Source organism: Marmota flaviventris, chromosome 7 (assembly GCF_047511675.1).
Source record: "Marmota flaviventris isolate mMarFla1 chromosome 7, mMarFla1.hap1, whole genome shotgun sequence".
Taxonomy (NCBI): domain Eukaryota; kingdom Metazoa; phylum Chordata; class Mammalia; order Rodentia; family Sciuridae; genus Marmota; species Marmota flaviventris.
The window spans coordinates 52,733,031-52,750,559 of record NC_092504.1 but is presented as its reverse complement, the minus strand read 5'-3'; the positions used below and the strand labels follow the sequence as shown (position 1 = coordinate 52,750,559).

General features: G+C 35.0%; 2 protein-coding genes across 9 annotated transcripts in view; one reads left to right on the top strand and one right to left on the bottom strand.

Moving 5' to 3' along the window:
• Positions 1-271, bottom strand: part of Stap1 (signal transducing adaptor family member 1) — a 31,933-nt gene extending 31,662 nt beyond the window's left edge. For 3 of the 5 annotated variants that reach the window (XR_011707972.1, XM_027947318.3, XM_027947319.2), the window contains exon 1: positions 60-269. Coding sequence is in view for 4 of the 5 variants with exons in the window: in XM_027947318.3 (XP_027803119.1) it covers positions 60-179 (120 nt within the window). In the remaining variant the exon portion in view is untranslated. Of the gene's footprint in view, positions 1-59 lie in introns of all 5 variants that reach the window. The other 2 variants (XM_071614323.1, XM_071614324.1) reach the window with 2 other exon arrangements.
• A 6,865-nt stretch (positions 272-7,136) lies between these two features.
• Cenpc (centromere protein C) overlaps positions 7,137-17,529 on the top strand; it is a 60,370-nt gene continuing 49,977 nt past the window's right edge. For all 4 annotated transcript variants that reach the window (XM_071614320.1, XM_071614319.1, XM_071614318.1 and 1 more), the window contains exons 1-3: positions 7,137-7,319; positions 12,095-12,141; positions 16,861-16,931. In XM_071614320.1, the coding sequence (XP_071470421.1) occupies positions 7,302-7,319; positions 12,095-12,141; positions 16,861-16,931 (136 nt within the window). In that variant the 5' untranslated portion in view covers positions 7,137-7,301. The remainder of the gene's footprint in view (positions 7,320-12,094; positions 12,142-16,860; positions 16,932-17,529) is intronic.

Below are 17,529 nucleotides of genomic sequence, written 5' to 3'. Positions count from 1 at the left end.
GAGATGACTTTTATATTTAAACTGAAGTTTCGTGTTACCATTATCATCTGTACACTTACCTGGTATGCTGCCCGCTTGACTGACAAAAATCCTTCAAAGTACATGGGTAGAGCAGTAATCTTTAATCTTTCCTGGAAGATCCTGCGAGGGGCTGGTTTCGGGGGCTTCTTAGCCATCATACCCTCTGTGGTGTGTGGTTTGGTTTCAACTGTATCCAGTCTCAAACAAAATGAAATCTCCCTTGCGTGAGAGGAAAAGGCAACTGTTCAGAGAGGAAGTCCTGACTTGCTTTTTTAACTACAAAATACTACCACCAACAGGAGACACACAATTCCCCACCCCACCCCACCCCCCACACTTTTTTCCCTTTACATTTTGTGAAGTAAGAAAGAATAGTCATAGATCAAATTTTAGAGGGCAGTCTCTGAGTAAACAACATGTACTTAGATTTATAACAGGAAAATAAACAGAAGATTAACATCACCTGAGGATGAAAGAAATAGTCATAGAGATCATGGGCTTTAGGGGAGACATCAAGGACACATTTGTATTTTCCACATTTTTCATCGTGGTTATTTATTTTCAAAAGACATGGTATAAATAAACTCTACTTCATTAAAAATTACTCCATAGGATAATAATATTAGTGCTGATTCCATTGGTTAAATATTTAAGGGCCAAACATTGCTTAAATTTAAAAATAATACAACATGATTTTCCTTACACCATGCCCATTCTTCAGGTTCACTAAAATCCTTATATTATGGGAACACAGAAATTTTCACATTTGTGTCCCTAGGTATTTTGAGTATGTGGATTACCAGTATTTGGGAGGACAAGCCAGTAAAGAGAGCTATAAATTTCCAAACTTATAGTTTGTTATTTTATGCTTTCTGAGCTGTGAATCACTAATACTATGATATTTAATAAGATTCAAAGAGCTACACTGGGGCAAATAAGAATTCAATAGTTTCAGGTGAAAAATGGTCCTGGAGATGTACTATTTGGCCCAGCACAGCACAGGGAATAATGGGAGAAGGGAATGTTAGAAGGAATTTTGATTTGTCTTACAGAGGTTCTGACAATTTCTACCTTTGTCTATTTCATCTTCAGCATTTCAGAACTACTCTAAATTTAGGACGGCATGGGCCCAGTTTGACCAGCTTATTCCCTGAGATTAGAGCAATCCTGAAATCCTCAGTGGGAATGAATCCTCCTTTGCTAATGGAGAGACTATATATATTTTCCCCACTGCTATGGGTTCCACTGAATTGGCAGCTTTAGATATGGGGAATCCAAATTGTCTGTAAATTGAGTAGGGACCATACATACTGATTATCAGTAAGTCAGAGAAGAGTATTCAGATGCATTATGAAAATAAAAGAAATTTGAAAAATATGCTGGAAATTGAAGAGTCACAATTACTGCCCTGTTTTAATAATATGTCTAGACCTGCTTTCTTGTTACCTGAAACTTCAAATAATAAGATATAAGTCAAATTGGATTTCATAAGGACAAAATTATAACTACTTTTTAATTTTAGTATATGAAGAAAATGAGTTGAATGACATATAAAAACCTGATTTGATAAGTGATCAAATTCTCCTTTTGGAAGGCTGGTAGCTGATGTAATATGGGGAAGAAGTAAAAAGAGGCACGAGAAGTGAGAGATGAAGAGATAAAAGCAGAAGAAGATAGAATGCTAGATATCATCAGTGATTGGACTATGAGAAAAGTAATCATTGGCTTTATGGCTGTGAAATTTTTAAATATTTTTTAGTTGTTGATGGACCTTTATTTTATATATTTTTATGTGGTGCTGCGAATCAAACACAGTGCCTCACACATACTAGGCAAGCGCTCTACCACTGAGTCCCAGCCCCAGCCCATGGCTGTAAAATTTTATGGGAAAGAATAAAGAATGCCTCCAGAAAACTGTAAGGACAGAATAACTTTTGTAAAATAAGAATCTGGTTAATTATGTTTTTCTTATTTTAGAGAAATAAGCCATTTTTTTAAAAAAGACTCTAAGTTGCTTGGTCTGCTGATTTATAAGTAAAATTATTCCTAATGCATCAAGAATAAAATTGTCTTCCCTGCCAAATCAAAGTACAAAATGCAAAAATGTTTAAACATTATTAGCCAGTTAGACCTGTCTGCAATTTCTAACATCATTGTGCTCCTGCACCATTACAATGGCAGTTCTCTTATAGAATCTCAAAAACAGCCTACTAGTTTCCACTATCTTTCTTCTCTGATTCATTTAAAATGCAATCCAATCAAGATACTCTCCTGTTTACAACACTTTAATGGGTTCTTATTGCTTTTGAGATTCCTGCTTTCATTTCTTCATCGAATACTAAATACTTAGGAAGTACTAACAATGTGTCCCACTATGGCACACAAGGTCTTTAGTAATCCCATCTTTTAAAATCAAAATGCCTTTGGCTCTGGTAATTTTTCTTACTCCCAGTTGCCTCAATACCCTATGGTCTTTCCTACCATCCCATACCTTTCACTTACTGGGCTCCATGCTTGCATGTTCTTCTTTCCAACTTGTTTGTATGGTATGATTCATCCTTCAGGATCCAGGTTGACTCTGCCCTTGACTGTGAATATTTCCTGAAACTTTCCCAATCCACAAGGAAAATGTTATTACTCTCAATTCTGCATTCCCATAGCACTTTGCACACATTTTTTTTTATCACAGTATTTGTCCTTTGTGTATCATTTATTGATATATGTTTTGTACTACCAGGAAACTGAGTTTTCCAAAAGAATAGAATGTGTTGAAGCAGACGTTGATGAAAAGTAGGTTGCAATATTATTTAATGAATAGCTCCCAGCTCAAAAATAGGATTCAATTTAAACAGTTGTGACAGGAGTTTCCTTTTTCCTGATATGTGTGACTGTTGGTTGGCACAGGATTCTTTCATTGCCATGTAGAAGAATCATGTTACTATCAAACCATTGGAAATACATAGAACCCCAATTATTACAGTCATAGGAACATCTATGTCACAGGAGTTTGCTTTAAGTCGGGTTATATAGGAGATATATATAGGATGGTGTATAAGATTAACTCATAAAACCAAAATCTCAGTGCTTTTTTGAGTCATCTGTTTTCAATGCCATTCAAGTCAATGAATACACATGTTTATAATAGTTAAGGATCTCCCAATTACTTTACTATCAACTTATAACTGATTCAATCAACAATGAATAGGACCACCAATCCTTCTTTAGTATGTCACAATTTCTGACCCTTATTTTACTATTTATTGATGATTTATTGCCATATTCATTCCAGTTCACTATAATAGATTTCAGTTGAATTGAATTAAATACATTTATGTTTATTACCTATAAATGAAGAATACAGCTTTTATTTTAACCATTCTGTGGCATAATTATAATTTAGAATCAAATAGATGATGCAAAATTTAACTTATATAGCACTTTGCAATTAAAGGACTTATTTCAGACCTTAACAATTCATTACATAGAAAAACTGTGTTTTTGTGAAAATTGCTGCCACCTACCTGCACATTGCAAGTATACAGGATTAACTTGGTGATTATGATCCAGGACAGCATTTTTTCCTGAAGGTAGTTTTGTCAGAAAAGGCTATTTAATGTAAATCTCCTTCACAGTGGAACCAATATTTGGCAATAAAGAGTAAGAAAAAGATTAAATATTTATGTAAGAAAATAAAAACAGGTCAAGTATGGTGGTGCACACTTGTGATCCCAGTTACTGAGGAGGCTGAAACAGAAGGATCAAGTGTGAGCACAGCTTCAGCAACTTAGTGAGATGTTTGTCTCAAAATAAAAATGAAAAAGGAGTTCAGTTGTAAAATACCCCTGAGTTCAATCCCCAGGACCAAAAAAAAAGAAAAGCTTATTTCATCTTAACACATATTAATTCTTAATTGGAATTATGCTATACATTTTAGAATAAATTCTTTTAGTATAAATTTTTTGAAAAAATAATTTTATGATACTAACTTTCTAATTTTTACTTTTGACATTGATATTTCTAAAAAAATAATCAAAATGTCTGTCCTCTTTTACTTAATATAATGTTTCTGAGATTTATTCATAAGCTTGTATTTATCACTAGTTTGTCTTTATGGCTGAGAAGTATTCCACTGTATCAAAGTAATACAATTTATCTGTTCACAAAGACAGATGATTGTGCTCAACTGTAGTATGACTGAAGAGGACTAATTTTTTAAGCAGTCAGGTCACTTGTGAATATATTTGTGCTCTGACTTTTATTTCTTTATGGAGTCTTGTTATTAAAGAAACTTTAATATTAAATACCCATAACTATTCAATGGAAAATAAAGTTCTAGAATAAAATGCTCTTTGAAAATGTTTTACCATTCATAAATTTTAAATTAATTAAATTATAGGTAACTACAAGCTTTTACTTCCTTTTCAAACTAAATTTTTGGATCCTTTATTTTCCCTATATACTCATTTAATGTACACATGTACTTTCATAGACTGATACATTAACACACATAGCTTTTGCATGACACACACTTTTTACCAAGAAGTAGTGATAGAAACCTTAAAGATTTAATCAGTTGTTATAGTAGTTCATAAGGAATGATCTTGATGTATTTTCAAAGGGATTTATAATAACAAACCTGTTTTTTTAAAAAATAAATATCACTTCACCATCAATCAACAACCATATTTTAGGATATTAAAACCATGCTGTGGCTATTAAGTACTGTACTTGGATGGATATAAATGGAACTTGGAACTGAAAAGTTTGTGTGGAAACTGTGGTTTCCGTAACTATTTTCATAAGATTACGTTTCCATTTCTCTCTAGATTAGTCCATCTCTACCATGCTCTGTGCCTATTTTACATCAGAACAAGCCTTTGCATTTCAGTTTTCTTAAAATAATTGTGGGAGTTCCTGTTTCCAGTGGAAGCAGGAGGGTATAATTTTACATGTGTATTTTACATCTGTTATTGTGTTTGCTAAAATTCTCACTGGAAGCCAAGAGTGTAATGATTAAGAGCTCAGTTCTGGAGTCAGAATTCTTGGGTTAATACCCAGTTTGGCTATTTATTGGTGGTATGATTTGGGGCATGTTACTTAAGTCTCTATGTCCCAGTGCCCTTTGTCTATAAAATAGGGAAATAATTGTCCTCTCATAGGGATGTTCCAAATGCTCAAATGAATGTGATGCATTTATAGAGATTGGCATGTGGTATGCATTTTTATTATTATGTATTACCAATGTGATAATACCAAATTGTATATAATATAGATTGATTGGGAAAACTTTTAAACATAGTAAAATGAGAAACTTCCATAACCATACCAATTTCTTTCTTATTAAATTCTTACTGTCTTCCAAGACAGTAAGAATTTTTTTTCTTTAGCTTTTTTCCTTCAAAATACACTCAATATCAGTATCACAATGCTTAGATCTTAACAGGAACTGTTTAACCCTACAGCCTCAACAACGTTATAATAATTTCCATTTTACATGCAAGGAAATTGAGCAACAGATGATTTAATTAGATTGCTCATAAAGGCATAAGTAAAAGTGCAACACAGGTCTGTCTGATTTCAGAGTTTATAACCTCTTTCTTCTCAACCACTAAATAAAATTAGTAAAATAAAAACTTAGTTTTAATGGGTGACAGCATTTGTTACAGCATTACAAGTTTTTAAAAATTATTAGCTCAACTTATGATTAGTGAGTTTATTCAATAAGTAATCTACTTTCTGATTAAAATTTTCTTGTAATTTTTTAACTAAATCATAAAAATCAGACAGGATTTCATAGTCCTACACAAGTAAGGTGGGAAGAAGTCTTCAGAGTACCTAATTTATATTTCCATTGTATCACTAAGGAAACACCCAGAATGAAAACAAAATGTTGCTCTAGATGAATTAGCTACATAATGGTTAGGCCAACTTCAGATCTTCTGGTATAGATTTTTTTCCTTTAAAATACACTCAATATCAAATAATTTATCTAGAACCAGAATTAAAAGAATATTTGGCAGCTGTGAAATGTATGTTTATTTTGATACTTCTAATTAGGGTACAACTAATTCAGGACAAAGAACCAGCTTGATTTTATATTATTTCTTTAAGACTGATTTTTTTTTAAGAGAGGGAGAAGAGAAGAGAGAGAGAACGAGAATTTTTAAATATTTATTTTTCAGTTTTCGGTAGACACAGCATCTTTATTTTTATGAGGTGCTGAGGATGGAACCCAGCGCCACGCGCATGCCAGGCGTTTTACCGCTTGAGCCACATCCCCAGCCCAAGACTGATTTTTTTAATAGTATCAAATTTGGGATCCTCAAATTTGACGTTAGGGAAACATATTCATGTTTGCTTTATCACACATTTTTTAAGCTTAAAAAGCTCTTTCCAGCACTTGCTGATACTCTGGGTAGTATCAGCAGGTCCTCCAGATGCTTATCGCTTAGATTTGTATTCCCTAATTCTGTCCAGAAGAGTTTCCGTAGAAGGTCAAGTTCCTTATTAAATGCCTCCGCAGTAACATCCATTTTCCTCCGCAAAAGTGCGGACAGAGAGAGAGCAGCCTTAGCGCAGTCCGCTCCCAACATCATATTGATATATATTTACAAGATTATTTATTGTTGGTAATGCTTCATAAAAAATAATATCTACATACTTGAAAAAAGAATACAAGCCCTCCCTGTCATCACCATTATTATTTTCAGAGATGACGAATCAGCAAGGATAATCATTCTCTTCAAAAAGTGTTCTGCAATATCAACTTCTTGTCCAAGTATTATTTGTTGTTCCATAGTAGAATTTTGTTGAGAAGTTTTACAGCGGGCTCAGGGAGCAAATACGGTCTCAAGACTGTGCCTTCCGAATAAAACAGTCCAGCCTCGGGGCTGTCCACAGCTAGGGGCCGATGGGGGGAGGAACGCAAGAACAGACTGTACGCAGCCGGAACTAAGAACCCGGCTGCGGAAAAAGGGACTGTGCTAGCGCCGTGAGGGGGCGGGTCCAATAACGGCTTGTTTTCTATTGGGTGGTGCGGCCAGTTCTGCGCATGTGCGGGCCGTTTCAAACCCCGCAGCGGGCGGGTCTTCTTGTTTGTTGAGGAGGAAGCCAATTGGGCAGGGAGCGACGGAAGCGCGTGCACCCGGGAATTCAGGGGTGTTCCTGGGCCTGGGTCTAACCACCTGTCAGGTGTTTGGGTATGTGCTCTGCCTTCTCCAGCAGTAGCTCCCGTGGACTTCCTCCTCAGATTCCCTGCGTGGGCGGAGCTGGGCCGGAACATGGCGAAGTCGGGTCTGGTAAGTTCGGGCCCTGGGCCCTGGCCCCTGCCCGAGAATAGAAAAGCGGTCGCCCTTGGTTTGGGCGGCCTAGCTGGGGAGAAGGAAACATTGGGCCGAGGACACTGTGGCTCCTCCAGGATTTCCGTAGAAAACCATAATTTCCTTATATTATTTTCTCAGAGTTTCATGTAATTGCGTTTTTTCTCTAACTGCGTTTTCTCTCTATAAAACTTGTGATTTCTACCTGTTAGCTTAGTTGTATTTCCTAGACCTCCAAATGCGACCTACCTATATTAGACGTATACCTTTGTTTCAGTTTTGCTGGTCTGGAGAAAGAGATTACTGATTATGTAACGTGTCTGGAAAAAAAAAAAATCCGACGTACTCTTGTCAAAATGTTGAGACTTGTATGCAGTTGAGGCGAATATTTATGGGAGCATTTCTTATTGAGAAAATCTTATAAAAAGCAGCTATTAGTTAAAAGGTGCAACTTTGAATGACTAATGAGGACCAAGAACACTTTGTTTCCAAGTACCCTCAATATTCAATAGTCTGTATTTTAGACTTTGCTATGGTATTCTAAACTCACCATTTCTTATCCTAAGTTTGTATTTTCTGATTCATCTCTTTTAAGAAAATATTCAACATGATGATCCCCCATATGTAAAGTTGTGTATGCTTAGAGATATATGAAAGGATAGCATAGTGTGTGCTTCCTACGAAGAGCATGTACATTGTTTACGTTATACATAATCAGAAAAAAAGCCATTCTTGGGGAAGATGAGACTAGAACTTGCGGAATCACTACAGTTCTCTTTTTTAAAAATATTTTTAGTTGTAGATGAACACTTAATTTATTTTTTTATGTGGTGCTGAGAATCGAACCCATGCCTCACATGTGCTAGACAAGTGCTCTACCACTGAGCTACAACCCCAATCTCTACAGTTCATTTTTCAAATGCCTGTCATAAACTTAGAACTCTTTTTGAACCTTTTAATTCTAACATTTGACTGCTATAATCCATTTAAAAGACAAGGGGAAAGAGAAATTGGGAGGTTCTGCTCAGCCATTCCTGTGGTTCTCAAGGCAGGGGTGGGGGCAGAGGGTGAATTGCTCTGTGGAACGTATTTGGTAATGATTTGGAGAAATTTTTGTTTTTTCCTAGGTAGGGGTGATGTGGAGGATGAGGGAGTGCTACAGGTCACCTAGTGGGCAGAAGAGGAGGGTGCTGTTAAGCATTCTTAATGAATGGCACAGGCCCACACAACAAGGAATTATTCCATCTAAAATATCAGTAGTTGGGGTTGACAGATCCCAAATATTGATATACAATATTATATTTTTTGAGAAACATAATTTCACTTTGAATGAAAAAACCAACATTGAAATCAACTGAAGAATAAGTTGAAAGTGACAGTGTATATTTATTTTGAAAATTAGAAATTTTTATGTTCCGACTTGTAGAATTTAGGAACCTTATTTGTCTTGTTCATCACTGGCTTTCTTTCTTTCTTTCTTTTTTCATTACTGGCTTTCTAGTGTGCTTAAATAGCACTTGGCATTCTGATAGATTAGTATTTGTTGGACAAACAAATTTCCTGGAATCTTGGCCTTAAAATTTTCCTATTTAAAAGAAGAACAGGTAGTACTTTACAGGTTTTAAGTTTCAGGGTGCAGATTGGGAACGCCTTCAATTTATTAAGTGAAATAGAAAAGTGGCTATAAATTATGCTTTGGAAGTTTGTGTAATATTCTTAGAGTTGAATTTTTACTTTATTGTTTCACAGTGTTGAGTACTAGAAAGAGACGTAGGTGCTTGAATTAAAAGTTCCCATCTTTGTTTTACTCTAATCAAGAGTGGTGAAGATCAAAAATACAAACAATAATAAATGCTGGTGAGGTTGTGGGGAGAAAGGAACACTTATACATTGCTGGTGGAACCGCAAACTAGTACAACCACTCTGGAAAGCAGTTTGGAGATTGCTCAGAAAACTAGGGATGGTACCTCTATGTGACCTAGCTATCCCACTCCTGGGTATTTTCCTCAAAGATCTAAAATTGGCCTACTACAGTGACACAGCCACATCAATATTTATAGCAATATAATTCACAATAGCTAAATTGTGGAATCAACCCAGATACCTGTCAGTAGATGAATGGATTAAGAAATTGTGTTCATGTTCTATTCAGCCATTAAAAAGAATGAAATTATGGCATTTGCTGGTAAATGTATGGAAATGGAGACAATTGTGCTAAGTGAAATTAGCCAAACTAAAAAACTCAAAGGTCAAATGTTTTCTCTCATATGATAAAGCTGGAGTAAAATAAAGGAAAGGGAGAGGGAAAACTAGGAAAACATAAAGAACCAATCAAATAAATTAATAGATGAGTGAAGGGAAGTCTAGTAGAGTAGAAGAAGAAGATGGGGAGGTTGGGAGGATTGGAGGGAAAAGGGGGGATCATGAACTGAAATTGATTTCCATGCATGTATGAGTTTATTGGGATGAACCCAACTACTATGTGTAACCATTAAGCTAAAAAAAAAAGTCTCCATCTTTGAATAATAGCAAAACTATTGTAATAACAGGACAGAGGGTATATATAGCACAGTAGTAGAGTACTTGGTCTAGCCTGCACAGGGTGCTGGGTTTGATTCCCAGCACTCGAAAACCAAACAACAACAACAACAAAAAGACTTATAGGGCTGGGGTTGTGGCTCAGCAGTAGAGCGTTCTTCTTGCATGTGCGAGGCCCTGGGTTCAATCCTCAGCAACACATAAAATTGAATAAAATAAAAGTATATATAAAAAAAAGACTTGTAAAATAACAGAGACCTGATAGATATTTCTGTCTCTTAGTTTGTCATCTGTAAAATACATTCCATCTTTTATTTCTTAGGTACTTCGTGAATATGATAAACTCTCACCTTCATTAAAGAAAGACTTTTAAAATAAATTTTCTTATTGACATCTCTTTTTCTAATTTTTTAAAATTGTGGATGAATCTTTATTTTATTTATGTATCTTTTTTGATATTAATATGGCCTACAGACTAGGCAAAGGTCTGGGAAGAATATAAATTAGCTCAAGACAAAGTTCTTAAGTTTCTTAAAATCTAATAGAGGCTTTTGTTTTTCTATTTCTGTTTTTCTTCCTTTCCTAAATAATTCAATTCTAAAACCATTAAGTGGGGCCAAGCAAGACAAGTATCCCTGTGGGTGGGGAACTCTAGTGGCTCAGAGCAGGTATGTAGGACCCTAAGCAGGGTTGAGAGGTTAGCCTTTTCAGGATGCCAGTGTGTGAGTCAGGTGAATATTGCATCCATGTGAGTAGAGGACAGCTTATGTGGGGCATATGAGTTCAAGCACAAATAGGAGATATGCACATAGGAGGATTCCTGGAAAGGTGTTGGAACCCCAAGTGAGGTGAAGGGATCATTCCTATGGATAGACGTTTTAGTGTGGAGTAGGGAAGGCATGTATGCAGAAGGGGAAATCTTGGCCTAACATGGTAAGTGAGCCTAAGTGGTATCACAAGGACATCTTCACAGGACAGTGCCTTGCCTAAGGTGTCAGAGCCTGAGCTGAGTAAAGAGGGAATATGTATGACAGAGGAGATTGAGTCCCAGGGGGAGAGCTTCTGTAACTGAGAGGAACGTGGGAAGTTTGAGGCCTAGCAGTGTGCGGAAGTGCCATGATAGGGGTTAGTACTTATCTCCAAGTTGATAGACTTGGAGAATGCTCAAATAAGTGAGGGAGTATGTGTGTATTTTTCATTATTAAGAATCTTTCTTGCTCTTTGTTCAGTGTTTATAGTATGCTACTTTGGTTTTATGAATCTAGCATTTCAGATATCTCTTGAAGGTATTAGAACTTTCTTATTTTTGAGGTTTTCTTCTTTCCCATCATTGATATTAGTTTTTCCTTGGATCTTTTTTTTTATTTTTTTAAAAATTATATCTTCATTTTTTTTTTCCATTTTTGTTTCAGGGACTTACATGTGTGGCAATCCATAATTGTTAATTATATTTGAGACTGAGACAAACGAATACTGTTTGGGATAGGAGAAGCTTGAGTCTACTGTTCTGTATAGAGGTTTTCCTTTAATTGTACTGCTTTTATTCTCTTTTCTTGATCCTTGCCTCCTTTAGTTCTTAATTTCCTACTTACGCACTTTTTAATGGCTTTTTCCTAGCCAAATCAGCATCCCTTCTCATTGACAACAGTATCCTATGAGCTTACTTTAGGCTGCTATTGCTTTCATTTCTGTTTCATCATTTATTACTCTTCATGTATTTTTTTATCTTCCAGTAATTTGTTAAGTTTGTTTATGTAAATGGTGTTATCTTTCATGATCCTTTTTCATAGTTGTTTTATGTCATGTTAGTTCTTTATTATTCTTTTAGTGGGAATCTTCCTATGGGGAAGGGATATAGTAGATATTGGTAGTCAACCAACTTGAATTACTGGAAGCCCAGATAGTTAGATTTTTGATAATGGAAAAGGTATGAGTGGAGGTGAAGGAAGAAGAGGAATAAAATAAATTATACCTGGTTAGGGGTGAGGAGATAACATCAAAAATGTTTGGAAATAGTAGGTATGAGGTGTATTTCTCTTCTACTCGATCCATTCTCTCTCATTGTAACATTATGATAGGTGATTAAAAATACTTAATAAATAAAGAAATGAACATTTTTGGCATGCCATTATTGGAATGAAATTAGTTTGAAAGTAAGTTGTATTTGATTACATTTGAAGTAAAAGTAGTAAATTGCTAATTAACTTTTCTTTCAGGATCATCTCAAAAATGGCTACAGAAGAAGATTTTGCCGACCTTCCAGGTAATTTATATATATTTAACCTTGTAAGACTTATGTTCTAATACTGACTCTGCATTATTATCTTTGGCACATCATCTTTATTTTGGTCTTTAGAAAGTGGATTTTTAAATGAAGAAAGGAAAAACTGTTCCTTTCTAATATATATTATGATTTGTGAGTACATGCACATATATTGTGATTTGTCAGTAGCAGACAGACCTGATTTTAAAAAGTAAATATGTTAGGTAGAAGTTAAAAAAACTAGATCATATGAATCAGAGCCAGAAGACTGATATGTTAGGCATTAGGTATCTTTTATACACTTGAATAATCTGTTCTAAAATCCTCTTGGAATAGGCCAACCAGATGTAAATACACACAAACCCATGTAGATGCACACTTTATAAAAAGCAAAGAAGATGGTATTTGTAGAATAGCTTAATGCAGGGGTTGTAGTAATCAAGGTTTGGTGGAGTGGTTTTATATTAAGGTATTAATGAGAATGGGGAAGAAGAGATGAATTGGAGAAAATTTTTCAAAAATTTCAATACTTGGTAAGTATAAATTATTTTTTGTCTTATAAAAATTCAGAGACTTTATTCAGTATGCTAGCTGCCAGATTGTATCCATACTATGTCATTTAGATTTCTTGTTTGACAGTCTGGTTGATAGTGACATATGTTCTAATACTGACTCTGCATTATCTATCTTTGGCAAGTCATCTGATTTATCCCAGATTTATGCTTCATAAACATCTGATTCACCCTAAAAAAGATGATCTAACTAGTCTCAGGGAAATGACTGATTTTGTGTTTTTCTGCAAAGTTCTATAGGAAAGTTTATGCATATATTGGGATGATAATTATTGGTCTAGGTATTTCTGAGATCTTTCAGTAATAAAATTCTGTGATGCATTTTTAGTCAGCTTTTTTTGTGACTGTGACCCCAAAACCCAACAAGAACAATTAGAAAAGGAAAAGTTAATTTTGGCTCAGTTTCAGAGGTCTCATTCGATGATAGATGACTGACTCCATAGCTCTGGGCTTGATGTGAGGCAGAACATAATGTCAGAGGGGTATGGTGGAGGAAAGTGGCTAAGGACAAGGCCACCAGGAAGCAGAAAGAGAACCACTTACCAGGACAAAATATAAACCCCAAAGGCATTCCCTCAGTGATCTATTTCCTCCAGCCACACTTGACCTGCCTATAGTTATGGACCAGTTAATCCCTGTCAGTGGATTCATACACTGAGTTGGTTAAGTTCTTATAACCCAATCAATTCACCTCTTACACTTTCTTGCGTTGTCTCACACATGAGCTTTTAGGGAACACCTCATATCTAAGTAATAACAGTGGATAACCTATTAATGTATTGTGGATCACAGTCTTGAGTTACTTTATAACATAATACTTTTCTAATTCAAGAATAAAAGGAATGTAAATGAGGAGTTAATAAACTACAGCCCATAGACTGGCTAATTGTTTTGTCACAGATTTTGGTTCAGTTTTATTGGAACAGAGCTAGAATGGCACAGTTGAGTAATTGTGACAGACTATACGGTTTATAAGTTAAAATATTGACCAATTAGTCTCTTGAGCCAAAGTGTGCCCTTGTCAGAGGTGCATATCAGAATTTTGTACTGATTGAAATCTACATGTCTTTCAGCAGGTAGATGATTAAGACTGTGGTACACTGCAGCATAGGATACTATTTAGCACTGAATATGAATGAACTGTTGATACATAGTACTTGTGGAAACACATATAATATGTATGAATCTCCAGAGAATTATGCTAAGTGAAAAATTTCAATGCATGCTTTTTGATTATTTATATACATTTTTTTTTTTTCTTTTTAATGACAGAACTTTAGAAATGGGGGCCAGATTAGTGCTTGCCAGGAGTTAGGAATGTGAGGTTAGAGAGAGGTGGACATATTTATAAAAGGCAATAGGGAGATCTTTATGTTTATCCGACAGTTCAGTATTTAGACTCTGATTGTGATATTAGAACCTACAGATATAGTATGTGGTATAGAACTAAATACACACCTACAAACAGACTTACAGAAATGAGTGCATATAGAACTGGAAATCTGATAGGTAGATTTTTATCAATAACGTCCTGGTTGTGATATTATGCTGTAATTTTGCAAAGTGATACTGTTGGAGGGAACTGGATAAAGTGAACAAAGGAGCTCCTTTATTTTGTATAACTGAATGTGAATCTAAAATCAATGTATTTCTATAATCAGTATACTTGTTACTGAACTGACTGATAAGCTGTTAAATTAATGATATTGAGTCAAAAGTGTAGAATTTGTAGAGGTGTAGGTTGCTATTAGGACTTGTGACTGTAAAGTCATCATTAAAGAAGGTGCTTTTAGATAGGCAGAATTGATATTATCAAAATGGCCATACTTACAAAAGCACTATACAGATTTAATGCAATTCTGATCAAAATTCCAATGACATTCCTCATAGAAATAGAAAAGGCAAACATGAAATTCCTCTGGAAAAAGACCCAGAATGGCTAAATGAATCCTTAGCAGGAAGAGTGAAGCAGGTGGCATCACTATACCAGACCTTAAACTATACTACAGAGCAATAGTAACAGAAACAGCATCGTATTGGCACCAAAACAGACTGATAGACCAATGGTACAGAATAGAGGACACAGAGACTAACCCACAAAACTATAATTATCTTATATTAGACAAAGGTGCCAAGAATATGCATTGGAGAGAATATAGCCTCGTCAACAAATGGTGCTGGGAAAACTGGAAATCCATATGCAACAAAATAAAATTAAATCCCTATCTCTCACTATGCACAAAACTCAACTCAAAATGGGTCAAGGACTTAGGAATACAACCAGATACCTGTGTATAATAGAAGAAATAGTAGGCCCTAATCTTCCATCATGTGGGATTAGGCCCCAACTTCCTTAATAAGACTCCTATTGCACAAGAATTAAAACCAAGAATCAATAAATGTGATGGACTCAAACTAAAAAGTTTCTTCTCAGCCAAAGAAACAATCTGTGAGGTGAATAGAGAGCCTACATCCTGGGTACAAATTTTTACCCCTCACACATCAAATAGAGCACTAATCACTAGCAGATATAAAGAACTCAAAAAACTAGACACCAAAAAACCAAATAACCCAATCAATATATGGACCAAGGACTTGAAGAGAACTTCTCAGAAGATGAGGTACAATCAATCAATAAACACATGAAAAAATGTTCATCATCACTAGCAATTAGAGAAATGCAAGTCAAAAGTATTCTAAGAGTTCATCTCACTCCTGTCAGAATGACAGCTATTATAAAGACAAACAACAGTAAGTGTTGGTGAGGATGTGGGAAAAAAGGTACATTCATACACTGCTGGTGTGGGACTGCAAATTGTTGCAGCCAATATGGAAAGCAGTATGGAGATTTCTTAGAAAATTGGTAACAGAACTACCATTTGACCCAGCTATCCCTCTCCCCGGTCTATACCCAAAGGACTTAAAAACAGCATACTACAGGGACACAGCCACATCAAGGTTTATAGCAGCACAATTCACAATAGCTAAATTGTGGAACCAACCTAGATGCCCTTCAGTAGATGAATGGATTAAAAAATGTGGCATATATACACAATGGAATATTACTCAGCAATAAAAGAGAATAAAATCATGGCATTTGCAGGTAAATGGATGCAGTTGGAGAAGATAATGCTTAGTGAAGTTAGCCAATCTCAAAAAAACAAATGGTGAATGTTTTCTTTCATGTAAGGTAACTGACTCATAGTGGGGTAGGGAGAGGGAGCATGGGAGGAATAGAGGAACTCTATATAGGGCAGAGGGTTGGGAGGGAAAGGGAGGGGACATGGGGTAATTAATGATGATTGAATATGATGATCATTATTATCCAAAGTACATGTATGAGGACACGAATTGGTATGAATATACTATGTATATAACTCGAAATATGAAAAATTGAGCTCTATATATGTAATAACACTTGTAATGCATTCTACTGTTATATATAAATTTTTAAAAAGTTAAAAAAAAAAGCATTTCAGGGCTGGGGATAATAATAGTTCAGTGGTAGATCTCTTGACTTGAATGTGCAAGGCCTTGAGTTTATTCCCTACCATCACATTTAAAAGAAGAAAAAAAGCATTTCAGGATTAATGGGATTCATTCAAAAAACTTTGTTATTGAAATACAGCTGTAGTCTAAAACAATTTTTAACAATTAATATTTAACAGGAATAAAATTGTTTATGTAACATGACATACTTTTTTTCATATTATAAAGAGAAGAGTTCACTTGAGGGAACTCTTGGACCCTTAAGTACTTTTTTTGTGTTCAAATAGTAAAAATATTTTTTCTAAGCTGAATGTGATGGTGCATACCTGTAATTCCAGTGACTCAACAGACTGAGGCAAAAGAATCACAAGTTTGAGGCCAGTCTCATCATCTTATTGAGATCCTGTCTCAAAATAAAAAAGACTGGGGATATGGCTTAGTGGTAAAGCACCTCTGAGTTTAGTCCCTAGTGCGAGAGTGGGTGAGTGGGGGCATGCATACACACACACACACACACACACACACACACACATATGTTTTTCTGTTAAATTAAATAATTGACAATTCTTGGTGATAAGATATGGATTTTCAAATAAATGGTAATGAATAATAAGTATCTTTCAGTAATGATACATTTTCCCTTTTTTTTTTTTTTTAGCGTACCTGATATTAATACAGGGCAAGGCCAAAACATGCTGGAAATCTTACAAGACTGTTTTGAAGAAAAAAGTAAGACTTCATTTCTGGATAGACTTTGAGGGTTGGAATGAATGAAAATGTAAATTTGTCATGTTAATTAATATCAAATGCAGCAAATATATTCTAGTGTTTAAACTTATATAAAATATTTTCCTCAGAATTTTGAGTATATATACAATTTTTTTTGCAACTACTGCTATATTAAGTACAGTATTGATTTTTTTAAAAACACAGTAATTTGCAGTGATTTGTAATCTGGAATTCCACACATAATTATTATACACAAGACAAAGTATTTCATTTATGAGTTGAGCATCCCTAATGTGAAAATCCAAAATCTGACATGCTCCAAAATCTAAAATTTTGAGTGTGGACATGATGTTACAAGTGGAAATTTCCATATGAGGAATCTTTTATTTCATGCCCCAGATTATTAAGCATTATGTAAAATTACCTTCATAACAATGTATCAGGTATATATGAATCAAATAAATTTTGTGTTTATACCTGGGATCTTTCCCCAAGATCTCATGTATTCACAGATATTCCAAAATTTGAAATTATAAAATCCAAGTCACTTGTGGGCCTAAGCATTTTGGATAAAGAAAACTCTGATAGAAATAAATGT